We start from the raw sequence: 27,301 nt of genomic DNA, 5'->3' as shown, positions 1-27,301 counted from the left end.
CTTCAGAAGCCATAACTTGAGAAATCCTGGTGGCTTCCATGGTGAGTGATTTTTACCCCATGTGGGCCTTTTGCTCAATTTCATGACAGTTTTGTAAATTGATAATCTTAGCCAGAGTGAGGATCAGTACTTCACTGATAACCTGAGGAAACTTAAAGCACAACACATACACCTTTCAGGAATGATTTACATACCAGGACATGATGCACATACAGCTCTGAACAACTTGAGAAATAGGATTGACAAAGAATTGAATAGCTTATCCACTGTATCTCCCACCAAAGCCTTTTCATTAAAAATGTTGGCAATTTTATCTCCTACTGCCCACTCTGCCTGTGATTGAGGTCAGGTGGTTAACAACTCATATAACTGAAAACTACCCATAGTTTGGGTCTCATTTTTGCATAAATTGAAAGTCAATAATGGCTGGGAGGAAATAGGAACATTCAAACCATTTTGCAGATCAGTTTTATAGCAAAACAAGAAACCAATTATGTGGATAATGGTTGAACACTTAACGGGAGCTACAGAGACATGCTAAGGATCTGCATCACACAAAGGAGAACAGGTTATTACTCAGCTGCCATACTACAACCATTCATGACCTAGCTACTTTACACCAAGAACAAAACAAACTGGGTTTGTTGGTGTTTAACAGAGACAGAGTCTTGCTCTATCACCCAGACTGGAACTCCTGGGCTCAAGCAGTCCTGCCTCAGCCTCCCGAGTAGCTGAGACTATACTGGCTAATTTTTTTTGTAGTAATGCGGGTCTCACTACATTGCCCAGGCTGGTGTCAAACTCCTGGCCTCAAGTAGTCCTGCCTTGGCTTCCTAAAGTGCATGAGCCACCATACCTGGCCAATTTTTAAAAATCCAAATGCCAGTACCTTGCCAAGACTTGTTCACTGATTTGCCTCAAGGTGATAGTCACTTACTTTCCAACCCATGGAGATCTGGTATCTCCCAAAGTGAGGCACATTTGTGACAGTTTGGAGGTGGGAAGCCATCAAACCAAATGCAATTTAATTCCTATAACACCTGTTGATACTCAAAAAAGCAAAAAAACTATTTCCAGGGACATTAGACCCTGTTAAAATGCCAAATGGAAAATGGTGCTTTAAAAGGTAGTCTCTTCGAATATAAGGAATTAGTAAAACATTAGCTTGGAATTCCTAATCATTCAGGTTAGGTATGATAGACAAGATTAACAGGAGACAGTTTATTTAAGAGGACACATTTTTACTTAAGCACTTTGGAAGTATCCATTTCCCTTAAATGTAAGTTATGTATTTTATCTATTCATTAAAAGAAGTCCAAGTACTTATACTTGGCAAGAATGCTGGCAATAGCTTGTGCCAGATTACTGTATAAACTTGAAAGTAATAAAAATGTTCTTTAAAAATATTGTATGATACAGATTTTTCACTACTTAAGATTAACCTCCTAACTGGTGGTGTTTCTTGGTACCTATTTGTCTTACTCAGTTAATGTTCATTTTAAAACCAAAATTTAATGCCTTGATTTCATTTTCTCATTTACATCTTTCTCTGTCCTTACATCTTCTAAATGCCCATTTTTCATAGAAAGAAAAATGGGCCTTTTTTTTTTTTTCATGTGTGTGACTAATTTCTCCAACTGAATCCCTGACTTCTTTTCTGCAATGTATATACTTATGCAGGCTTTCTTTCCAAAGCAAAACAGTATTCTCTGCATGTTAAACCAAAGTTTTGCCACCATCCCTACTCTAAGATGAAGTATGTGTCTTAGTGACAGAAATACTTGAAATGTTTCTTGAAAACTATAAAACTTAGGATTCTAATAGCCAGAAACAAATGTCAATTTTTATTAATTCCAAAGGAGTTAAGAGTTGTTGATAACTATTTCAGAGAAAGCTGAATGAGAATAGAGTTTTATTTATTTATAATATTACAGTATGGCCAGTTAGAGTTCCAACAAAGGGAATCTACTTTGGTACCTGAGGAAATGGCTATTTTTAATAATGGGCAAATGTCAATATGCTGACGCCTAATGGCTGTTCTTAGCCTTTATCCACTTAGTTGGTAACATGAAGATGGGTAAGGAAATAGCACCACAGCCGTTTGTAATATGAGGAACTTTCAGCTGTCTCACTCCAAAGCAGTACAAAACATACAAAGAAGTTAAAAGTCTTAACACACTTCCATTCTCCAGGAGATCCTGTCTGTATCATCTGGTAGGAGGAGGGAATCCTGGTCTGGTTCCCTCAGGTCCTTGTCATGTTAGCTTTTTGATAGCTTCAATCCACTCTGCTCGCTCTGCCTTGCTGCTGGCCTGGATGTAATAGTGTATGTCATCCTTAGTAATCACTTTGAAGAGATTTCCCTGGACATTCCCTTTAACCCCTAGCAAAAAATAAAATAAAATCATTGATTGAATATTCCTGTCTGCCTTCAGCTTGAGTCAGCTGAAAGTTAACTGGGATAAAAACAAATATAAAGTATTTCCTAAACACAAAGGTATCTGGTTAGAGAATCCCCCCAGATGTACACTTTCCCCTCTTCCTCCCATTCCCTCTCTCTCGTCAGCGCCTATGTATAGTATGAAGTATAAAATTTCAGCGCCTTAAGGCCTGCAAGTGGTTATGTCTCAACACTCCTGAAGCCCTCTTGCCTGCCCCCTGTACCAGCCACAGATCTACGATTTCGTTCACATCCACAAATCCAGTATATTTACGTTAAACGCGGGCACAGAGGTTGGGGTTTGGCCTCAAATTGTTTCTTTAAACTTTAATTTCCACATCCCTAAGATGGAAATAATACTATCTTCCTACCACAGCTGCCTATTGTGAAGTTAATGTGATAATAGATATTAAAGTATATTGTTAACCCTAGAGCACTGTGGAAGCCCTAACTATTCTCAGGTGGAAGTTTATGGGCCAACAGCACAGAAACTGAAGGGAAAGAATATTGAAGACAAGGGTTATTTAGTTGTAGTCTTAAAACACTAAGAACACACCACAGGCCCTTTCTCTAATTCTGAAATCGCTTCAAAACTCATGCCATTCATTCTCCCCAAGAAAGCCCTGTTGAGCTTCCAAATCTGTCTCTCATCACCGCGGCATTATTGAGGTACAGGCAGGAGGCCCCTGAGATCTTCGACCAGGGCTGAAGTTGCACCTTACCAGTGGGAACACCATTATCCTCCAGAGCAGACACGAGTGAACCACGGAGAGAAAACCCACCCACTGGCCTGTTCTCTTCCTGCAGAGGAAAGGAGACCTAATTAGGAATTTTGCAAATGCACAAAAGAGAAGAGTTGTACCCTGCCCTATAACCACCTTCAGTCAGGCAGCCAAAGAAGTCAGTGCAAGTCATTTGTAATAGAAGATGAAGCTGAACTTGGGCACCATGTAGCCAAGTTGCATGTACCAGTAAGGAAGTTTGGGCTTCATTTCACAGCCAGCAGCAATAGTGCCCACCAATGTTGCTGTTAGCAAGTCTGCAGGACTTAAAAATCAATCTGCTTTTCACTCCTGGAGACTCAAACACAGCCTCTGATCCAACACTGCTCAAAGCATGCACTGGCTTCCCTAAGCCTTGTGTGTATCTTACCAACTAATTAGAATATGTATTTATAGTTATCGCTCCTGCAAAACTGATAGATTCCTGCACATTGAACACCATTATACAAATCTTTAGGATGTGCCTAGCACTTAGCCTTGTATGAAACAAAACTGTGGTCTGTGGTATCTCTGGACTCAGAGCAGTTTTACACACCAGATGTCTCAAGCACCAAGATCCTTTCACTTAATAATCAACTTCATACTGCACAGTGGCCCAGCAAGAAGTAGAGCAAAAAACAAAGCAGCTAAACAACAATCCTGGGAATGATGACACTATTAAATGCCAAAGGAGGAGGAAGGGAGCCACCCCAGCCTGGAGGGTTCAAGGGCAGCCTCAGGAGGGACTGGAGACTTAAGGGGGCCTTAAGAGGTGAGTAAGTCCTAAGGGTTGGAGGGGCACTCAACCCAAAAGGAGGAAGAGCCAGAGCAAAGCCAGGGAGCAAATGATTCGCAGAATGTGTGAACGGTGCTAGGCTGAGGCAGGGGACTCCTCCAGGGCTCAAAGTAGGTTGGGCTGGACTTTGGTGAGAGTTAAATGCAAAACTGAAGTGTTTATTTCATTCATTCATTTAATTTTTTTCCTTGCTTCCAAAAGGATTTGAAGTAGCCAGAAGAGAGCTTGACCTCTATCCTGTGGCCCAGTAACCATGACCCTGAAGAGGTCAACCGGTTCCTTCTGGAGGCCCAGGTGGTTGACCCCCAGATGGCCCTCTGTGGCCTGGTTGGGTCCTAGGGGCCTCTATCACCTGATCTCAGCTTAGGGTAGGAGTTACTGACTAAAGCTAGGTGAGGGGGGAACTGCCCACTTGTCACTGTTTCAAAACTAGTGAAAATCATGTCTACTAAGACAAGGCTGAACAGCTCAACTGAAAGACCATTTTCCTTGTTTTGACTGGAATTAGATTAACTTAGTATATGGTAATATTTATTATCAGAAACTCAGAATAGCAATTTTGTGATCAATTAAACAAAACAAGAAAATTAGTAAGTTATGGCTTAAATATTATATGGTAAAAGAAACGTTTCAAAACATAGGTGGGGGCTGGGCATGGTGGCTCATGCCTATAATCCCAGCACTTTGGGATCACAAGGGAGACCAAGGCAGCAGGATCCCTTGAGGCCAGGAGTTCAAGACCAACCTGAGCAACATAGTGAGACCCTGTCTCTACAAAAAAAAAATTTTCTACAAAAATTTTTTTAAAAATTAGCCAAACATGTGGCACACACCTGTAGTCCCAGCTATTCAAGAGGCTGAGGTGGGAGGATCGCTTGAGCCCAGGAGTTCCAGGTCACAGTGAGCTATGATCTCACCACTGCACTCCAGCCTGGGCTACAGAGTGAGACCTTGTCTCTAAAAACAAAAAGCACAGGTGGGGACAAGAGGTTGAGGGAAGCAGAATTAATGGGATATTCAGAAAAGTGTGAAGAGGGTGGGAAATGCCAGGTAGGAGTCTCACCGTCAGCCCACCTCACCCTATTCACAAAGCAGGTTCTGAGGAAACTAGAAGATGTTTTTCCTCTGAAAGTGGTGAAGACCTCCTCCCCTAGGAAGTGGGGCACAGAAGAAACCACTTAAGAATCAAGCGACTATGTGATGAAGGGAAAGAGTAGCTCAGACTGCAGAAGGAAGGAAGGAAAGGCCTAGTGCAGCAGAGTTACAGGAGGGAGCTGGGGGAAGGGAGGCAGTATGGGCAGCGGCCTGCTGTGCTGGAAGAGGGGCATCTGGGAGCCTCAGTGTGGCACCCAGTGGGCATGTGCCACTCACTTTGGAAGGGTCGTAGTAATGCAGGAAAGCTGGATCCTTCCTCAGAACAAAGCGACGGACCTTCCAGTTTTTCCTCTTGTGCCCCTGAAGCAAAAAAAGGGTTCAAGGCTCATTGGTGACAACTGTACGTCCCTTCTTCCCACTTCCATGCATCTAATGCCAAACCCAAACAAGCCATCCTGCTCCAATGGGACTACATTCTAACACCAGTCTAACACCAGGAAACTCCGGGATTGCAATGACATGTCACAGACTTCCTTGACATCATCCCCTGCTCAGTGACACTTTAGCAAAAACACCAAGATGTTCAGTCAAGTCACCAGAGCCAAGGAGAGTTGGTGCCAAAGGAAAGGGGCACATCACCCGGATGCCACTCAGGGCATACAGGAGAAGGACAAGGAGGAAGCAGGTGTCCATTGGACTGGGAGCTCACAAGCAAACTCGAACCCAAGGGTACCAGCTTTTTAAGGGTCAATTTTAGTCCTAAACCAAGCCCACGGCTGCATGTATATTTGTGTGCCTTACGTGTGTGCCCGTGCATACAGTAAAACCACTTTAACGTTGTGTATTTGAAAAAAGTGATGATTATATAATAAAATCTACATGTGCAAGATACTGACGTGTGTGTGAGAGAGACAGAGAGATAGAGGGAGACAGAGAGAGAGAGATTGAGACTTTCTTTGATCTCATGCCCTAGATCACAAATCTGTTAGTCTGGAACACTCTGAGTTCCCCCTGTGCCCTCCTCAGGCTCTCCCGGGGGCATCTCCACCTCCCGCAGTAAGGACCCCCGTCAGGCCCAGCAGAAGCAGGGCGCTGGGGGCAGACAGGCAGCTGTGTGGATGGTAACCGTCTAAGAGCAAGTGGGGATCCTAATACCCAAGTGGTGGTGACGACAACAGACACACACATTCATGTGGTACATAACATGTGCACAGACACAAGGGCGCTTCCTGTGCCAGGGCCATGGCGATTTGTTCACAGAATACCCTTTTTGTTAGGCAGGAGCAGAAAACCCACAGCGGTGACTGGGACATGGTTGCCTCCAGGGTAGGAGTAGTAGCCATGGTCAGTTTTTAAACACTAAATTTCCACTGCAAAATCTGATCTTCAACCTACCCATGTGGGCATAGAAAATAACTATCTTTAGTTCAGGAAGTGTATCAAGGGGGTGTGCAGAGTGTCACAAAGGAAGGCAGAGACCCCAGGAAGCAGAGGGGCAACAAATGCAAAACATTATGCCAAGCCCGGGCACAGTGGCTCACACCTATAATAGGATTCTGGAAGGCTGAGGTAGGAGGATCACTTGAGGTCAGGAGTTCGAGACCAGCCTGAGCAAGAGCGAGACCCTAAAAAATTAGCTGGGTGTCGTGGCGCATGTCTGTAGTTCCAGCTACTGGGAAGCTGAGCTTGAGCTCAAGAATTTGAGGTTGCTGTGAGCTAGGCTGACGCCATGGCGCTCAGCACTCTAGCCTGGGCAACAGGGCGAGATTCTGTCTCAAAAAAAAGAAAAAGAAAAAACCATCAAGCCCATCAGCAACATCCTCCAAGACAAATACATGAAACTGTGCAATTCTGCAGAAGTTGTGTTTTGATGTGATAATTACATGCGTGTACATTTTCCCTGAATAACCCATGTGTCTGGTACACATCTATGTGTGAGTGGGCACGTGCATGTTCTTTGATTTGCTCCAGGTGGCTGGCACTGGGCTCCTGCTTTCACAGATGCTGTTGGTAACTGGTGCCCTCCAGCAGTCTCAGCCCTTCCCTCCCTCTGGGCTCATTCCTCTCTCCCCAGAGTTTGAGAGCTGCCCATCTCAAGGCAGCCATACCTGCTTGGCCAGATAGCCTTGTTTCACCACCATGCCACTTAGCTCCATAGTGCTGAGACTCATTTCTTCCTTGGGGCTTATTTTCTTCTTGTAGCTCTCAGCCTAGTGGGAAGGAGACAGGAAGACTCTGTTCCAGAAAAGACCCAGGCCCAGGCCATGGGGACTGCCAGAGGGGAAAGGAAATTCCTTACTACAGACACCCCACTGCACTTCGGGATGAAACTGGCCCCCAACCCCTAGGCCTCTCCCCATGACTGTGGGCCCCCTACCCTGCTCTGTTACCTCCTCCTTCCCGCTGCCCTGGTGGCAAAAGGAACCCACTCCCCAACTTACAAAAGTGTACAGGGCAGTAGAGTCATCCAGAAACTGCTCAGCCAGATCCCCAGAGCGAACAGCTCCCAGGCTTCGGACACCCACTGGCCGGAGGAAATTCTCCTCCATGAGCATGGAGGCCAGAGTCACCGCCTCCAGACGGCTGGCTGCGAAGCTGTTGGAGATGAGCCAGTCCACCAGGGAGGAGCCTGGCCCAGGGCAGCACCAGTCAGACCACAGGCTATAGACCAGGGTGCTTGCTCAATGACCTCATTGACCTTGACCTCCTGGGTAGCCTCTGGGCTCTACCCAAGAGCAGACTGAAGGCCACGCTGCACTGAGCTATGGCTGCACCCACGTGCAGCCATCCCAGAGCAGCCTGTTGCCCAGCAGGCGGCTCTGGCCTCAACACAGGCTGGTCAAGCACATGGCTGAACCCTGGATCGCCACAGCCCAAGTCTCTACTGCCCAGCCCGGCCCCTGGCGGGGCAGGCTCACCTAGGAAGGTCTTTTTGTAGGTGCTTCCCTGCTCCATGTTGGGGCTTGAACGGATTCCGCTGCTGCTGTCGTGCATCTTGTCCACAATGCGACTACACGGGAGGAAAGGCAAAGGAGAAGGGACTCTCATCACATTGACAGGTGCAAAGGAGGGTCCAAGAGTCACTGCTAAGGGTATAAATCAAGTGACAAACAGTGTGGTACACACCACAAAGAAAGGGGGCGTTGCATGGCGAGAGTGACACCATCTCGAAGGAAAACCATCCTGTTGACCAATGTTTGACTCCTACATACCAAGGTGCTCCCATAGCATAGACAACCCTTCATAAAGAAACAACGCCCGTAGCACAGATACTCCCATAAAGATGTTTATCTAACTTCCCCAGTAGTCAGGAGTTTCACAAGAAAATCTGACCAGCTGCATATGTTTTCCCAAACAAGCTTACTATATGAAGGATATTTTCTAGGGATGGCTGCAGGGATGTACCGTCTCTTGGCTGCCAGAAACATCGCTTCTGTTTGTAAATCCTATTAAATGTTTCTTTATGAGAAACTGGATGTGTCAGCCTCTTTCTTCAACCTCTCAGCTCCCTCAGCCTTTGGGGTAGTTTGCATACACTTGTTGCTGCAGAACAGGAGGTATTCGGTTATGCATCAGGATGTGAGAGGCGGGCTTTTTCAGGCATTTCTTATGCTTGGTCATCTAAATGTTCTAATTCTGTTGTAAGACTAAAGAGCTGGGAGTTTTAACTTAAAAACAAGAGTGTACAGTAGTCCACAAGATTCTCTAAGATCTACTGCATTAAGTCCAAACCCCTCCAGCTACTTCTCAGAGCATATTTGAATCCACCTGCCTACCCACCCTTATCTGCAGCTGTTCCTCCCCCACACACACCCCCACCCTCGAGTTCAGCAGCTTCCTAGACCCACAGAAGGTGTACAGTCAAGGCTTCCATGCCTGGTATGGAGCTTCTATGAGCCCAGAAATGGACTCGAACCATGTCTTTGATGAATGTAACAGTTCTGCTGCCTGGGAGTTCAGGGGGTGTTTCCCGCAGACAGAACAGTTTCTGTGATGGGGACTCCTTTCACATACCCCTACTTTACAGTATCACCTCCACCACTGACAAGCTTTCCTTCTGCTCTGTGGGACAACGACGGCCACCAATGGAAGATCTTTCCTTATTTCCTATTCATGTACTTGGGCTGGAAAGCCACTGAGGTGAGACCTTGTTTATTCCTGTCACATCTGCTGAGACCTCGCATAGTGCATGGCTTGCATGGCACTAAATAGCAGTGTCTTGAATGCATGAATGAGGAACCCCACCAAGCAAGAAGGCAACTGCTACCAGAACACATCATTCCTGCCACCAGGCAGCAAGCAAGGCCAATGACTTGGTTGGTAGTGATTTGCTACAGTTTGAATGTTTGTCTCCTCCAAAACTCATGTTAAAACTTAGTCCCCAGTGTGGCAGGATTGAGAAGTGGGGCCTTTAAGAGGTGACTGGGTCATGAGGCCTCTGCCCTCATAATGGATTAATGGAGTAAATGGGTTAATGGATGAACGGACTATCATGGGAATGGGACTCATGGCTTTATAAGAATAGGAAGAAAGATCTAAGTTAGCACGCTCAGCCTCCTTGCCATGTGATGCCCTGTGCCATATCGAGCAAGAAGGTCCTGACCAGATGCAAACCCTAGATCTTGGACCTCTCAGTCACAATAACTATAAGAAACAAATCCCTTTTCTTTGTAAGTTACCCAGTTTTAGGTATTCTGTTATAAGCAACAGAAAGCAGACTGAGAGAAATCAGGGGGTGGGGGGGGTGGAGCAAGATGGCGGACGAATAACACCACCAGACAGAGTGTCTCTGCAGAAAAGACAGATTCTAGCAGAAATTAGAGGAAAGAAGCAAGAAGACGAGCATACAGTGGATGAGGGCCGGAAGGAGGGGTACCTGAGACCCCGGGAGACTCCACGGGAGGAGGCTGCGGAGGAGAACTGGAGGCTGAGACCACCGGAGCAGCCCGGAGACCAGCGGCAAGGGTAGGTGGATTTGCTGTTTCTCCTCCCCTGCATTTGGGACTGCTGGTGGGCTCCCCAGCGGGTGGAGAGACCTGAGGACACCAGCCCAGAGACCGCCGCCGCCAGCCAGCGGTGAGCCTGTAGCAGACGTGGCACCAGGTTCCCAACTTCCTCTGGGCACCTCCGTGTGCACAGACGCGAGCCGCGCAGCAGGCGCCATATTGCCTCCTCCTCCCCTCCGCCGACCCTACCCGCGGCTGCCTAGAGAGACAATACAGCCACCAGCCAGAGGCACCTCCAGAGAATGGGACCTTCCCTTTTGGGACCCTACAGCTGACTCAGGGGAACTCAGACTGTGAGCTCCCTACCCGCCCACCCTCCCAGGTGCTGCTGGCACGGTGTTCCCAGGAGAACGGTGCCGACTCAGAGGCTGAGAGACATAGACCCAGCTTGGGCTCCCTGTGGGTGAATTGGGACCAGAACTCCTCTCCCTGGTGGGGATACAGTTTGAACTCTGGGACCCAGAGGTCGGACCTGCAGACCAGATCCCCTGCACCGAGGGCTAGCATTGCCCGGAGCACAGAAGGGTTATATGTGAACAGCCTACTGAGGTGTGTGTGCCTCCAGGGGCAGATCGGCGTCCTAGAGGGCAACCCTCCTCCCAGGAGGAGACCGTGCGCCCAACCCAGGTGGCGTTCCTGTGCAGGGAACCTCCCCGCCGGCATCACAGTCCGGGGAGGCCTGGTGGCTTGTGGTCTGGCCTGCTGACAGAGGCCCAGGAGTAGCTGCGGAGTTTGGGAGGGCGGAAAGAAGCGAGGCCCGCTCCAGACTGCAGGTCTCAGACAGCCCCACCCCCACACCCAGACTTTCTGGCTGAGCGGGACCATTCCAGCCCCGCCCTGACAGCTTTCCCTGGAAGCAGAGAACGGAACTTTGACCCCTGCTAACTGCCTGAGGGCCGGCTTACCCAACCCAGCTCCGCCCAGAACAAGAGCTGATAACAGGACACAAAATCAACAGCACAGCCTGTTCCTCTAAGCAAACGCCACCTACTGACAGGGATGGCATCTTGCACAGCCTTTCCACGGCACCCACTGACTCAATATACAGGGAGTGGTCCAATTTCACCCACAGGCACCACCTAACACCTCAGAAACTAAACAAGGTGTGTGAATACCCAAACAATAACTTAAGGAAAGAAACAACAACTGATTGACATGGGAAGAAATCAACGAAAGAACTCAGGAAATATAAAGAACCAAACGGAAAACACACCCCCAAAGAGGAGCACCAGCCCCCTAGAAACGGACACCAACCAAAATCAGGCAACCAATATGACAGAAGAGGAATTTCGTATGTGGATCATAAGAACACTCACCCAGCTGCAACAACAACTCAATAACCAACACAAAGAAACCACAAAAAGCCTCCAGGATATGGGAAAAGAAATAGACACAATGAAGAAAAGTGTAACCGAACTCCTGGAAATGAAGAATCAATTCAAGGAAATACAAAATACAGTGGAAAGTCTCAAGAACAGGGTTGATCAAACAGAAGAAAGAATCTCAGAGCTTGAAGATAACACCCTCCAATTAAATAAATCAGTCACAGAAATAGAGCAGAGAAACAAGAGAAAAGAGCAAAGCCTACAAGAGCTGTGGGATTATGTGAAGAAACCTAATGTGAGGGTCATAGGCTTACAAGAAGGGGAAGAAGACAACACTCAAGGGTTGGACAAGCTGTTTGAAGATATAATAGAGGAAAATTTCCCAGGCCTTGCTCAAAATCTTGATATAAAAGTTCAAGAAGCTCAGAGGACCCCTGGGAGATTCAACGCAAACAGGAAGACGTCACGACATGCAGTCATCAGACTGACCAAAGTATCAACTAAAGAGGCCCTTCTAAGAGCTGTAAGACAAAAGAAGCAAGTAACATACAAGGGAAAGCCAATTCGAATAACATCAGACTTCTCTAATGAGACTTTACAAGCAAGGAGAGACTGGGGCCCCATTCTCACTCTTTTGAAACAAAACAATGCCCAGCCTAGAATATTATTCCCTGCAAAACTAAGCTTCATATATGAAGGAGAAATAAAAACATTCTCAGACAAGCAAAGGCTCAGAGAATACACCAAGACAAGACCAGCCCTACAAGAAGTACTTAAAACAGCGTTATGCACGGAACATCATAATAATAACCCACAAATATAAAAACAACCAAAACCCAAAGATATTAAAGGCCAGATATTACAATGGCTCAAGACAGAAATCATAGCAACAACATCCAACCCAACAGAATGAACAGTAATCTACCTTACCTATCAGTTCTCTCAATAAATGTGAATGGCTTAAACTCTCCACTCAAGAGACATAGGCTGGCTGAATGGATAAGAAAATACAGGCCAAGTATATGCTGTTTTCAGGAAACACATCTAACCTGCAAGGATGCATATAGACTAAAAATAAAAGGGTGGAGATCAATATTCCAAGCAAATAGAAGCCAAAAGAAGGCTGGTGTGGCAGTTCTAATTTCAGACGATTTAGTTTTTAAACCAACAAAAGTAGTAAAAGACAAAGAGGGTCATTATATAATGGTGAAGGGCACAGTTCAACAAGAAGAGATAACAATTTTAAATATATATGCACCCAACTTAGGTGCACCCAGATTCATAAAGCAAACCTTACTGGAGCTAAGCAAATGGATTAATAGCAACTCCATAATCGCCGGAGATTTCAACACCCCACTGACGGCACGAGACAGATCCTCCAAACAGAAAATTAATAAAGAAATAATGGACTTACACAAAACTCTAGAACAATTGGGTCTGACTGACATTTACAGAACATTCTACCCAAAATCCACTGAATATACGTTCTTCTCATCAGCTCACCGGACATTCTCTAAGATTAACCATATCCTAGGACACAAAGAAAATCTCAAGAAATTTAAAAAAATAGAAATCATACCATGTACCTTCTCAGATCACAGTGGAATAAAACTAGAAATCAACCCTAACAGAAACTCACATTTCTACACAAAAACGTGGAAATTAAATAACCTCCTACTAAATGATTACTTCATAAATGAAGAAATCAAGACGGAAATAAAAAAATTCTATGAAGAAAACGACAATGGAGAGACAAGTTATCAACTCCTCTGGGACACAGCTAAAGCAGTTCTGAGAGGAAAGTTTATCTCCATAAATGCCTATAACCAAAAGACAAGAAGATCACAAATAGACAATCTAATGAAACGACTCAAAGAGCTGGAAAAAGAAGAGCAGACCAACCCCAAACCCAGCAGAAGAAGTGAAATCAACAAGATCAAATCAGAACTAAACGAAATTGAAAACAGGGAAGCTATTCAGGAGATTAATAAAACAAAAAGTTGGTTCTTTGAAAAAATAAACAAAATTGACACACCATTGGCTAAGCTAACGAAAAGCAGAAAAGAGAAATCTCTAATAAGCTCCATCAGGAATAAAAAAGGAGATATCACAACTGATCCCAAAGAGATACAAGATACAATTTATGAATACTACAAAAATCTTTATGCACACAAACTGGAAAATGTGGAGGAAATGGACAAATTTCTAGAAACACACAGCCTCCCTAGGCTCAACCAGGAAGAAATAGATTCCCTGAACAGACCAATCTCAACAGCTGAAATAGAAACAGCAATTAAAAATCTCCCTAAAAAGAAAAGTCCCGGTCCAGATGGCTTCACACCTGAATTTTACCATACTTACAAAGAAGAACTAGTACCTATCTTGCAGAAACTATTCCACATCAAGAAGAACGGAAACCTCCCCGACACCTTTTATGAAGCGAATATTACTCTGATACCAAAACCAGGAAAGGATGCAACAAAGAAAGAAAACTACAGACCAATATCCCTAATGAATATAGATGCAAAAATTTTCAACAAAATCTTAGCTAACCAAATCCAGACGCTTATCAAAAAAATAATCCACCACGACCAACTGGGCTTCATCCCAGGGATGCAGGGATGGTTCGACATACGTAAATCTATAAATGCAATTCACCACATAAACAGAAGCAAAAACAAAGACCACATGATTCTTTCAATAGATGCAGAAAAAGCTTTTGACAAAATTCAACACCCTTTCATGATACGAACACTTAAGAAAATAGGCATAGAAGGGACATACCTAAAAATGATACAAGCCATATATGACAGACCCATAGCCAACATCATACTGAATGGGGAAAAATTGAAATCATTCCCACTTAGAACTGGAACCAGACAAGGCTGCCCACTATCTCCACTTCTGTTCAACATAGTGCTGGAAGTCTTGGCTGCAGCAATCAGACAGGAAAATGGAATCAAAGGTATCCAAATAGGGGCAGAAGAGATCAAACTTCCACTGTTTGCTGATGATATGATATTGTATCTAGAAAACCCCAAAGATTCAACCAAGAAACTCCTGGAACTGATCAATGAATTTAGTAAAGTCTCAGGATACAAAATCAATACACAGAAATCACAGGCATTCATATACGCCAACAACAATCTCATTGAGAACCAAATCAAAGACTCAATTCCCTTCACAATAGCAACAAAGAAATTAAAGTACCTAGGAATATACTTAACCAAGGACGTAAAAGACCTCTACAGGGAGAACTATGAAACACTGAGGAAGGAAATAGCAGAGGATGTAAACAGATGGAAATCCATACCATGCTCGTGGATCGGCAGACTCAATATCATCAAAATGTCTATACTACCCAAACTGATCTACAGATTCAATGCAATACCTATTAAAATCCCATCAGCATTCTTCACAGATATAGAAAAAATAATTTTACGCTTCGTATGGAACCAAAGAAGACCCCGAATATCAAGAGCAATTCTAGGCAACAAAAACAAAATGGGAGGCATTAATATGCCAGATATCAAACTATACTACAAAGCTGTAGTAATTAAATCAATATGGTATTGGCACAAAAATAGAAATATTGACCAGTGGAACAGATGTGAGAATCCTGATATAAAACCATCCTCATATAGCCATCTAATCTTTGATAAAGCAGACAAAAACATACGCTGGGGAAAAGAATCCCTCTTCAATAAATGGTGCTAGGCTGGTCCGATGGTAGTGGGTTATCAGAACTTATTCACATTAGTGTCACTAAAGTTGGTATTCAACCCCCCACTGCTAAATTTGACTGGCTTTAAAAAAAATAAATAAATAAATGGTGCTGGGAAAACTGGATAGCCACCTGTAGAAGGCTAAAACAGGACCCACACCTTTCACCTCTCACAAAAACTAACTCACGCTGGATAACAGACTTAAACCTAAGATATGAAACTATTAGAACTCTAGAGGAAAAAGTTGGAAACACTCTCCTAGACATTGGCCTGGGCAAAGAATTTATGAAGAAGTCCCCAAAGGCAATCACAGCAGCAACAAAAATAAATAAATGGGGCATGATCAAACTACAAAGCTTCTGCACAGCCAAAGAAATAGTCACGAAAGTAAACAGACAACCTACAGAATGGGAGAAAATTTTTGCATCCTATGTATCCGATAAGGGACTGATAACTAGAATATACTTAGAACTCACAAAAATCAGGAAGAAAAAAATCAAATAACCCCATTAAAAAGTGGGCAAAGGACTTGAACAGAAACTTTTCTAAAGAAGAAAGAAGAATGGCCAACAAACATATGAAAAAATGCTCAACATCTCTAATCATCAGGGAAATGCAAATCAAAACCACAATGAGATATCACTTAACCCCAGTGAGAATGGCCTTTATCAAAAAATCTCCAAACAATAAATGCTGGCGTGGTTGCGGAGAGAGAGGAACACTCCTACACTGCTGGTGGGACTGCAAACTAGTTCAACCTCTGTGGAAAGCAATATGGAGATTCCTTAAAGCGATACAAGTGAATCTACCATTTGATCCAGCAATCCCATTGCTGGGCATCTACCCAAAAGATCCAATGACACTCTACAAAAAAGACACCTGCACTCGAATGTTTATAGCAGCACAATTCATAATTGCAAGGCTGTGGAAACAGCCCAAGTGTCCATCAATCCAAGAATGGATTAATAAAATGTGGTATATGTATACCATGGAGTACTATTCAGCTCTAAGAAACAATGGTGATATAGCACATCTTATATTTTCCTGGTTAGAGCTGGAACCCATACTACTAAGTGAAGTTTCCCAAGAAGAAAACAAGCACCACATATATTCTCCAGCAAACTGGTATTAACTGAGTAGCACCTAAGTGGACACATAGGTACTACAGTAATAGGGTATTGGGCAGGTGGGAGGGGGGAGGGGGGCGGGTATATACATACATAATGAGTGAGATGTGCACCATCTGGGGGATGGTCATGATGGAGACTCAGACTTTTGGGGGGAGGGGGGAAATGGGCATTTATTGAAACCTTAAAATCTGTACCCCCATAATATGCTGAAATAAAAAAAAAAAAAAAGAAAGCAGACTAAGACAAGACAGCACCTGGGGTGAAACAGAAGGGAGGTCTCATGTCATGGAGGCCAACAGAAGCAGCAAGGGCCCCAAAAGATCACAGAGGAACAGGACAGTTAGATAGAGCCATTCCCAGGCTGAATTCCCTGAAGCACAGTGGTGGCACCAGTCAGGCTGTGCAGCTAGCACAGAGCCCCCCAGAAGGGTCCGGTCCCCCTTCCCACCGTACACAGGCAGGACAGGCTGCAGCAAAGCCAGGTAGGGGCAGAGGCAGGGGGCACTCACTGCAGGCTGATGTGAGGAGGCAGCTTGAAGGAGTTTCTCAATACATGGAGTTGCTGGACCTTCCCCGGCTGCCCTGCGTGAATAGCTCCTGTTATCTCAAAGGCCCAGGCGTCCCTGTCCTCTCGAGAGCAGGCCTCCAGGAAGTACTCCGTGGATGTTCGCGTCTTCAGCTTAATGATGAGCTGTGGGATGAGACAGCCAGTCAGAGCAGAGCAGGCAAGAGAGTTGGACAGCAAAACAACAGGGTCTTGCGAATCTAGGAGACTGTGCAATCCAGAGACCACCTAATGCCCTGACCCCTCAACCACACCCCAGCAGGTGGCCTTTAAAGATTCGCTTGGACACCTACAGTGACAGGGAGCTCACGGCCTCACGAGGCAGCCTTTCTCTTTTGGACAGAGTAGGTAGTGTAGGGACTGGTTCCTGGACACTCTGGTTCTGATTCTGTCTCCTAGAGCCACACAGAAAAAGTCTCACCTGCTATGACTTAGAACCACATAGATGGAGTCTCACCTCCTGTGACAGCCCCTGTGCCGAAGTGGGAAATGCCCAGGCTTTAAAGTCAGACTGCTCTGAACACAAACCCCAGCTCTGCCGCTTAGCTATGGATGCCAGTTTTCCCTTCTGTGATAACAGGATATGAATGCCTACCTTGAAGAAACTATTAGCTATTCTCCCTTTGATTTTCTTTTCTTGCATCTAAGCATCTGCAAGTCTTCCCCATACTCCTCATATGATATAGTTTAAGTGCCTTCTCAACCAGTTCACTCTCTGCTAAATGTTCTGCACTTGGGCAACGTTCTCATAAAACACAACCCGTGGCAGTGGCTCACGCCTGGGATCTCAGCATTTTGTAAGGCCGAGGTGGGAGGATAGCTTAGGGCCAGGAATTTGAGACCAGCCTGGGCAACACAGCGAGACCCTGACTCTACAAAAAATAAAAGAGTTAGCCAGACATGGTGGCACATGCCTGTAGTCCCAGCGACTCAGGAGGCTGAGGTGGGAGGATCACTTAAGCCCAGGAGTTCAAGGATACAGTAAGCTATGATCACATCACTATACTCCAGCCTGGGTGACAGAGTGAGATCCCGTCCCTTAAAAAACAAAACAAAATACAATCCATGGAATGGAACACACTGCTCCAGGAAAAGTCTGAGGAGCACAGTGTAGCATGGTCTGACACAGCCAGTGCTCGAATTAGCAGTGGGCAGCTACGGGCAGTGTAGACTCACACTCCATCCATCAGTAGAGACTCTTTTTCATGTAGGCCATGTCTCTATCTTTTAAATGTACATTTATGGTTTTGGGGGGGACCAGTTGTGGTATTTTGCACCCTGACCCTATTAAATGTCATCTGAGTAGACTCGGTCTAGCACTTCTGTTGGAAAACAAGAAACATTCTACTTTGTTCTGATTCTTTTTTCCAAACTATTAGCTCCCAACTTGTTTTGCTTGCAAACTTAATCTATGTTTCGCATATAAACTAGTAACAAAAATGGTAAATAAGACATGGCTGGCTCATGGTCCCACAGAGTACCATGAAGGTGTTCTTCTAAGTTAATGCTGATTCACTCACTCACTGCTGTTGTGGAAGAACAAAGAGCTCAACCAGCTTCCTCAACCTGTACCATCAGTCTGCAGTTCACCATGTTAATGAAAAGAATTTCAGGACAGACTATAAATTTCCAACTGAAATTCAGACTTTTTATAACTTCCTTAATTAAAAAAAAATATACACACACACACACACACACACACACACTTGATGGTTTGTTCTTAGTGAGCCTGTTAGTTCCTCTTGATTTCATCTAGCCCAAGTTCTCATGAGCTAGGCAAATGACATTGAGAATTTTATGTAGAATTAACATGAAGCTCACACCTCCAGTTAGCAGGTCTAAACTATTTCCCTTTTCTGAAACTTAGAACAAAGTTGTCCTATCTCTAGCTCCTTCCACCAGGATGTCTGTTCTCCGCTGTCCCATAAAGATTATTAAGGGGCAGTAGGTCAACCTACAAGTTCAGGGGCTTAATTTACTAACACCTATAGTCTTAAATTCACTTAGAAAACTAGGCTTGCCTCTTAAAATTATCTCACTTATCTACAAATCTTTCTTTTTTGTTCAACATTTAGTCAATAAACATTTACTAAGCATCTGTTATACTATGTGCCCAGATACTGTGTATGCTCTTAAGATGCTAAAAGCAAGAGGATTCAGAGTCAGTCTTTCCCCAGGCTCAGCATCCTCCAGTGCTCTTACTGCTACCCCACCAGAAAGCCACCCCTGCCTGACTTCTGTTTCTTTCATAATGCTGTCTTGTGTTCATCCCTTCTCTTTGCCTTATTTTATGCCTAGATTTTTTTTTTTTTTTTTTGAGACAGGGTCTCACCCTGTTACCCAGGCTGGAATGCAGTGGTGCAATCATAGCTCACAGCAACCTCAAACTCTTGGGCTCAAGCGATCCTCCTGCCTCAGCCTCCTGAGCTGCTGGGACTACAGGTGTGCACCACCACACAGGGTAATTTAAAAAAAAATTTTTTTTTGTAGAGATGGGTTCTTGCTATGTTGCCCAGGCTGGTCTCGAATTCCTGGCCTCAAGTGATCCTCCTGCCTTGGCCTCCCAAAGTGCTGGGATTATGGGTGTGAGCCAATGTACCCCTCCCCTAGATTATTTTAATAGCTCCTTTTGTTTCCTTATTTGAGAAAAATTTTAAACTACCAAAGAGTACAGAGTTTAACATAATAAATGCTAATAAACCCACCCCCAAAACTGACCATAATTAATATTTTCTTATACTTAGATGGTTCCTTAATTGATTTCATTGTCTCCAGTCTCTTTCTCCTGCACACTGCAGGCATGAAAGAGTCAGAGGAAAAAAACATGATAAGAAAGAAGAAAATAGTAAGATCGCTTTTTTATGGACCAAGAAAACTTATTAGTAACTGACATTAGTTCCTCATTTTAGTCTGTCTAAGACAGTTTGCATCAGTCCATTCTCTCACTTGAAACCTTCAACGGTCCGTTACTATCTCCACCTGGCCCAAACCCATCTCCTCTCACTCCTTCTGTGAACTTTCCCCTTCGGTCACACTGGCTGCTCTTTTCCCCAAAAGACATCCCTCTCTCCCTGCACACTCTTCTCCTTGCTTTTGCCCAAGACACTGCACCTGTCCAGATGTCTGCCTCTCTCCTCCTTTGCCCACATCTGTTTCTGAAGCCATCTCTGACCCAGACAGCCTAAAGCAACGCCTTCCTCCTCTTCAGGGACACAGCATTCTCTGTAGCTCATAATATTTATACCATCATTTGGAATGCTAAATGTTTTCCAATTAACCACTTGCTTTCCCATTAAGATGATTAACTCCATGAAGAAGCAATCTTACCATTTTCTTCTTTGACTCCTCCATGCCTAACAAGTTTCTTGGCACATAATGGGCCCTCAGTAAAGGATTGATTGATAGACTCTTCTGGTGGTGGGTTGAAGCCACCGTTGGTTTCTGGAACATGCACCTCTCAGGGAATGAAAGTCCTCATACTGAACCCCAAGATAGCAGCAATTACACACAACTGGGTAGCGCTTGCCTCGTAGCCTACAAAGTGTTTTAACAGACCATGACCTCCATGATCCTCATCACAACCATGGGAGATACTCAGCTGTAATTATTTCAGCCCATTTTATAGATGAGGAACAAAGGCTCAGAGATTTGTAACTACTTGCCCAAGATCGCATGCCTGGTACGTGGTGGAGCTGGGATTTGAACCCAAGTTTTTCAGTGATAACGCTGAGCTCTTCCCATTACCCAATGCCACCTTCCCAACAGAGGCCTGGGGCAAGGAGGAGCCCAGCGGCAGGGGCCTTCACTTACCGGTCGGTTTTCATACTCCAGACAGGGGCAGGTGATGGTGCAGCCATCCAGGAGGATGCGGCCCTTGGGAGGGGTCGCTCTCCGACCCCCCTCAAGCTTGTAGTACACCAGAGTGTTCTGCCGAAGGATGAACCATCGCGCCTTCCAGTTGTGGACAATGTGGCCCTACAAGCAGACAGGAAAGCTGTGAGGTGAGGTGGTCGGGGGGAGAGGTGTCCAGTGGCTCAGGTAACCAGACTATGCCAGGAGACAAGTCTGCAAGGAACAAAGCAGTACTTTTGTCTGGATCTCTCTATTGTCTCTTGTGTAGCAAAGACCTTTGGTATTGACCTTCTAGTACCATTTGGCCTTTTTTTCTGATTATAAACCTTGAAAGAAACTGCAAAGTAAAAAGAACAGAAAAATCACCCACCTGTAATCCGACTACTGAGAGACAGCCATTGTTAACATTTTGTATTTCCTTTAAGTTTCTGTCCTTTTACTTTTTACATTCTGTTTTTCTTTAAGACCATTTTACTACAGTTTTACTTTCTAGTTTTTTATTTAGCCTTGCTGAGCATCTTCTCCCACCATTAAATTTCTTTAAAATATTTCTTTTTTAGAGATGGGGTCTCATTATGTTGCCCAGGCTGGTCTCAAACTCCTGGCCTCAAGTGATCCTCCCACTTCAGCCTCTTGAGTAGATGGTACTGAGCTGTGAGTCACCATTCCCAGCTAAAAGATAGTTTTTAATAACCACTATATGGATGCATAATTTACTTGCCAATCTCCTATTATTTGTAACTAAGGTTGTTTCATTTTTTCACTATCATAAACAATTCTGTATTGAATATCCTTGCATGTACATTTTTACCTGCATCTCTGATTTTTCCCTTAGATTATATTCCTAGAAAGACTATTAGTAGTCAAAGAACTTGAGCAACTGGTAACGGTGAAGTCACAAATAGTCTACCAATGCTAAGGGACTCCAACAGTCTTATCTAGCCAGATATTGCAGGCTTAAAAGGAAGGGGTAGTTTTGGGGATTCTCAGGTGGGTCATAGAGCCAATGGACAGAACAGTCAGTGAAGGCAACCTGTTTCTAGAACAGATATGGATGGAGGAATGTCTGCTGAGGGACCAAAGGAATGAGTTTGGTACATACTCATGAAAGTACCTTCTTGGCATATTTTTGAGCAAAGCCCAATTTAGGGCTATGTTCTAACCAACAGAGATGTGCTATATATCTGAATCAAAGTCTATGTTCCTAATTCACTCATTTCCTTACCTAGCATATATTAATATCAAAGACCCTTTCAGTTCTCATATATATGATGAGAACTGATAAGAATGATCCTATTCCATGCTCAGCATGTACTGAGAGCTGCTTCTAGGGAACCAAAAGTTAGAAGGAATAGCCTGCACTAAAGTGATGTGTGCATAGCAACTAGAATAACCCACAAAACTGGCAAGAAAGCACCAATGTCTCGGCTCTACAGATAAGCCACACCATGCAGAGGGCACAGTGACTGATCCAAAGTCACCAGGCAAAGTGAGTCAGAGAATAACAAAACAGTCATAGAAGCTAAAAGAGAACCCAGGCCTCCACCCACCTGGGCACTTGTCCCATGCATAGAGAAGCCTCTTCAGGTTTCTTGACTATAAGCAGCTGGCTGGGACCATAGGCCAGCTGCAGCAGTGGGTGGCTTGGAGTTTCTAGGGCCTCTTTAGGGGAAAGGAGGAGCGCCCATAAACTGGGATAGCACTTCAGGGCTGGGCTTAAGAGACACAAAATATCACAGTTGGAGAGACCCTTAGAAAAAGCCTACCCTACTGCCCAAGATTTTTTTAATTTTAATTTTTTCTTTTTGGAGACAGTCTCGCTCCGTTGTCCGGGCTAGAGTGCCATGGCATTAGCCTAGCTCACAGCAACCTCAAACTCCTGGGCTCAAGTGATCCTCCTGTCTCAGCCTCCCAAGTAGCTGGGACTACAGACTTGCGCCAACATGCCCGGCTAATCTTTTATATATATATATATATATATATATATATATATATATATATATATATATATATATATATTTTAGTTGTCCATCTAATTTCTTTCTATTTTTTTTTAGTAGAAATGGGGTCTCACTCTTGCTCAGGCTGGTCTCGAACTCCTGACCTCAAGGGTTCCTCCCACCTCTGGCCTCCCAGAGTGGTTAGGATTATAGGTGTGAGCCACCATGCCCGGCCCCTAAATGTAAAGATGAGGAAAACAGCCAGGTGAGGTAGCACACACCTATAATCCCAGCTACTTGGGAGGCTGAGGCAAGAGGATCATTTCAGGCCAAGAGTTCAAGACCAGCCTGGGCAACATAAGAGAGATCCTTTCTTTAAAAAAATTAATAAAAATTTTTTACATTAAAGATAAAGAAACAGGCCCAGAAAGGTTTTTGCCTAAGGCCATACAACCATAATTATAGATTGAATTGTGTACCCCAAAAAAGATAAGTTAAAGTCTTAATCTCTGATACCTGTGAATGTGATCTTATTTGGAAACAAGGTCTTTCAGATGTAATTGAGTTTAGATGAGGTCACACTGGACTAGGGCAGGCACTAATCCAATATGACCAGTGTCCTTACAGGAGGAGGAAAATTTGGACACTGAGGGACACACAGGGAGAAGATGGTCACATGACAATGGAGACAGAGGTTGAGGCATGCCATCTTCAAGCCAGGGAATGCCAGAAGCTACAAGGCAAAGCAGGCTTCTCCCCTCTCCCCTGCAGGTTTCAGGGGCAGCATGGCCCTGCCAACACGTTCATTTTGGACTTCTAGCTGCCACAACTCCTTCCTGTCTTCTTCTATGCATATTTTCTCTGTTTTATTTATTTAAAATTTTCTTTATTTTTTTGTGGTCCTCTGTAGGCTGGGAGATATTTTTTCTTTACTCGTATCTTTTTACTGTTTGGATTTTAATACCATAAACATTTTTAACATCTGCATAACCATAATTTAATCATTTGTTTATATGAGGGGACATATAGGTAGTTTTCTCACTGCATAAATGACTCTTTGTAAAGCTTTTCCAGTATTTCATTGGGATAGAGTCCTAAGTGTGAAATTCCTAGGCCAAAGTCTGTTCACATTGCAATGTTGTTTAAGATATCAGCCCGGCAGCAAGACCTAAAAGTGCTTCTGTCTCTTCTCTCAGGAAAAGCACCCCCTGCTTCCTTCCCCTCACTTTCCCGGGAGCCCCGCCCAGCAAGCGCCTTGCATTTTGCCTGGAGCTTTGCTTCTTGTCTGGGCTGGATGGAGCTCCAAATCCTTCGTGCCCCTGCCTGTCCGTCTCCAGCTTTGCCCTGACTGGGGATGACTATTCTGCACTCTGGCTTCCAGCTCAGGCCTTGCCCCACCTGAGCTGTAAACCCTCCTAAACCTACCGTATCCCACCACTGCCTCTGCCCTGCAACTTCTCCAGCGGACACAGGGACCGCTGTGGCCACCAGGGAGGAAAGGGGATATGGGGTGGGGGGAGGGGGCATTGAGATTAACCGGCAGGTGGGACCACAGCAGGGGCCCTCACTGGGGCCACATCCCTCACCCTGCAGGAAGGGGTGAGGCTTCCGCTGGCCTCAGGCTCAGGCTGGGAATCCGTCTTTGGGTTTGGCTGAAAAGAGCTTTGGGCATTTCAGCCAGGCCCTCTCCTTTCCGTAGGCTTTTGGGACCATACTGATTGACTGTCCTCGTTTTTTCTGCACCCTGGCTTCCCTACCAGGCCATCCGGAAGAGAACTCCCACCCTTCTCCTGGCAATATCCGGCAAGCTCTGTGGCTCTCCCTTCATTGCTCCTCTGAGTCTGCAGAGTGAGGTAATCCCCAGAGGAAGAGGGTAACAAAGGCCCCTTTGCAGGGGGTGCCCACCAACCTCCCCCCAACTCACACTTTCCCTCGCCACCTCACAGTAAAGTGCAAGACACAGCCTGTCCCTCTGAGCTGCAGCCACCTGCACACACCATGAGGGCCCAGCCTATCACTTCAGTCACAGTGGCATGAAGTGGGTGTGGCATTTTGTACTGCTTGTACCTGGTTTGACCCTTGATCAGGCATCAGCCTTCTGCCTTCCTCGTTCACAGTTGTGAGCAAGCAACGTACATCCGCTCTCCTGTATCAAATAATGTGCAACGCAATGCGGACACATTATGTGGAGACATCAAAGTGATTTGAGACTTCAGGGCAGATAGTGCTCTTCTGGCCACCAGGGAAGGCCACCAGGAGAGGCAGTGTGTGGGACAGTCCCTTCATCCCTCACTATCTTCCTCCCAAAGCTGTAAACTCAGCAAAAGAGCCAAAAGCCTCAGCCCCAGAGGTATATATCTGTACTTTATGCTATTACGTTAGCATAAATGTTTAGTGTTCACATCAATACTAAAATTAAAAATAATTTTTACTCTGGGAGGCCAAGGAGGGAGGATTGCTTGAGCTCAGGAGTTCGAGACCAGCCTTAGCAAGAGTGAGACCCCGTGTCTCTATTAAAAATAGAAAAAATTAGACAGCCATGGTGGCATGTGCCTATAGTCCCAAGCTACTCGGGAGGCTGAGGCAGGAGGATCACTTGAGTCCAGGAGTTTAGTTTGAGGTTGCTGTGAGCTAGGCTGATACCAGGGCACTCTAGCCCGGGCAAGAGAGTGAGACTCTGTCTCATAAAAAAAATTTAAAAATAATAACAATTTTTAAGTATCAAACTTCCTCTTGCAGCTGCTTTCTCGTCCACTTTCTACCCAGATCCCAGGCATCCTATTTTTGTTTGGAATCTTGTTTACCGTGGGTCCTTGGCCAAGTGGGGGCACCGCTGAGGATGGGGGTCAGAACATGGAGTTCTAGTTCCAACTACGACTAGCTCTGGAGCTCTGAGCAAGCTTCGTCATCTGATCCTGTTTCCCCATCTGTAGCAGAGTGATAACTATCCACCGTGACCGGGTAGGCAGGAAGAGGTTTGGGTCAACCAGAGTGGGTGTGATCCCGGCTCCACCACCCTGGGCGACCCTGAGCAGGTTACTTAACCTCTGCGAGCTGTGTTTTCCCTCTTGGTGAAAGGCGGGTAATGTGGTACTGCTGACCCCAGTACTGTAGGGAGGATTAAATGAGACCATGTCCAGGACTGGAAAACAATAAGTGCTTAAAGAGCGCAGCTGTCCTCCTTCCTCGCACACCTGTGTTATTTTAATAAATTCTATGTAAACACATACTAGTCATATTTTAATAAGTTGTTTTAATTGAGACATCCACTTCGGCACCCGCCCCGGGCCCCAAACCGCACTAATGGAGCGGGATTCTCCTCCTTGCCTGTGCCGAGGCCCCTCTTTCCTGTCGCTTCCCTCCCGCTCGGTTCCAGTGTCCAGCCGCCGTCCACCCCGCTGTCCCCACGGACACGCAGCTCCGGCCGGCAGGGCCCCGGGCAGCCCACTCCCGCCATCGGCCCGGGCTGCAGGGCGCGCGTCCAGCCGGGCTCCAGCGAGACGCGGCGGCGCGTCCCCGCCGGGGCAATGTCCCGCGGCCCCGGCGCACTCACCCTCTTGACGAGGAAGCCCTCCTTGAGCACGCCGTCCTCCATGTCGCCCGCGCCCGGCCGCCCCAGGTGCGCCGTCCCCGCTCCCCGCGCTCCTCCGCGCCCGCGCCGCCCGCGCCCACGGCGCCCAGGAAGCGGCTCCGACGCCTCCCTGGCGCGTGTCCAGAGCCCAAGGCTTCGGGGCCTCCCGGGTAGGAAGTCAGCCCAGGTCTGGACTTCTGAAGTGACGTTTCCACCTGAAGGTGCTCGGGGGCCCGTGATAGTCCTCAGGGTACAGAGTCTGCCGACCCCGCCCTGCTCCCTCCGACTGGGCAGCAAGCTCCGTCCAGGGCCACCCTGCGCCCCTTCCCGGTCCAGTCTCTGCCCAGCTTCCTCCGCCCCCAGCCTGAGCCAGGTGCTTGCCTGGCACTTAGCATATTCCCTCGATTGATGCTTACCAAATGAAACGCAACTGAAAACATTCCGAGGATTTGGAGCTGCCCCTGAGCTCCATGGAAATGGGGGTGGGAGAGTGGATGGGGTGTAGCTGGACTGGGAACTTTATCCTGGCCTCTGATGGGGACACAGAAAAGTTCCCGTTAAGGGGAATGTCACGGGTATAAGGAGGCAGGCACAGTCTGCAGGGCCCTCTGTCCCAGAAGTACACCCCCTCAAAAAATATAGAGCCAAAAATTCCATCATTAGGCACAAAATTTAAGGAGGTGACAGGAACTCAGTAATCTAGATAAACAATATTTTAATGCAATATTTTTTAAAAATCAAAATGAATGCCAGAATATGTATGATGAACAAAACATCAACATTTTATTTATTTATTTATTTATTTTTTGAGACAGAGTCTCGCTTTGTTGCCCTGGCTAGAGTGAGTGCCATGGTGGCAGCCTAGCTCACAGCAACCTCAAACTCCTGGGCTCAAGCAACCCTTCTGGCTCAGCCTCCAGAGTAGCTGGGACTACAGGAATGTGCCACCATGCCCAGCTAATTTTTTTCTATATATACTAGTTGGCTAATTAATTTCTTTCTATTTATAGTAGAGACGGGGTCTCGCTCTTGCTCAGGCTGGTTTCAAACTCCTGACCTTGAGCCATCTGCCCTCCTCTGCCTCCCAGAGTGCTA

The 27,301-nt window shown here is 45.7% G+C and overlaps 1 protein-coding gene across 1 annotated transcript; it reads right to left on the bottom strand.

Moving 5' to 3' along the window:
- Positions 1 to 1,895: 1,895 nt before the first annotated feature.
- PLEK2 (pleckstrin 2) lies at positions 1,896 to 26,403 on the bottom strand. Its single transcript, XM_012781096.2, has 9 exons — positions 26,189 to 26,403; positions 20,654 to 20,818; positions 16,788 to 16,969; positions 8,011 to 8,102; positions 7,534 to 7,721; positions 7,201 to 7,302; positions 5,369 to 5,452; positions 3,163 to 3,241; positions 1,896 to 2,383 (listed from the first exon to the last, which is right to left on the bottom strand). Exons 1-9 carry the CDS (start codon positions 26,228 to 26,230, stop codon positions 2,256 to 2,258), a joined length of 1,062 nt encoding a protein of 353 aa, XP_012636550.2. The 5' UTR covers positions 26,231 to 26,403; the 3' UTR covers positions 1,896 to 2,255.
- Between the last annotated feature and the right edge of the window lie 898 nt (positions 26,404 to 27,301).

This window comes from Microcebus murinus, chromosome 6 (assembly GCF_040939455.1).
Source record: "Microcebus murinus isolate Inina chromosome 6, M.murinus_Inina_mat1.0, whole genome shotgun sequence".
Taxonomy (NCBI): domain Eukaryota; kingdom Metazoa; phylum Chordata; class Mammalia; order Primates; family Cheirogaleidae; genus Microcebus; species Microcebus murinus.
Note: the sequence above shows the minus strand (reverse complement) of the source record. Positions and strands in the feature narration are given on the sequence as shown.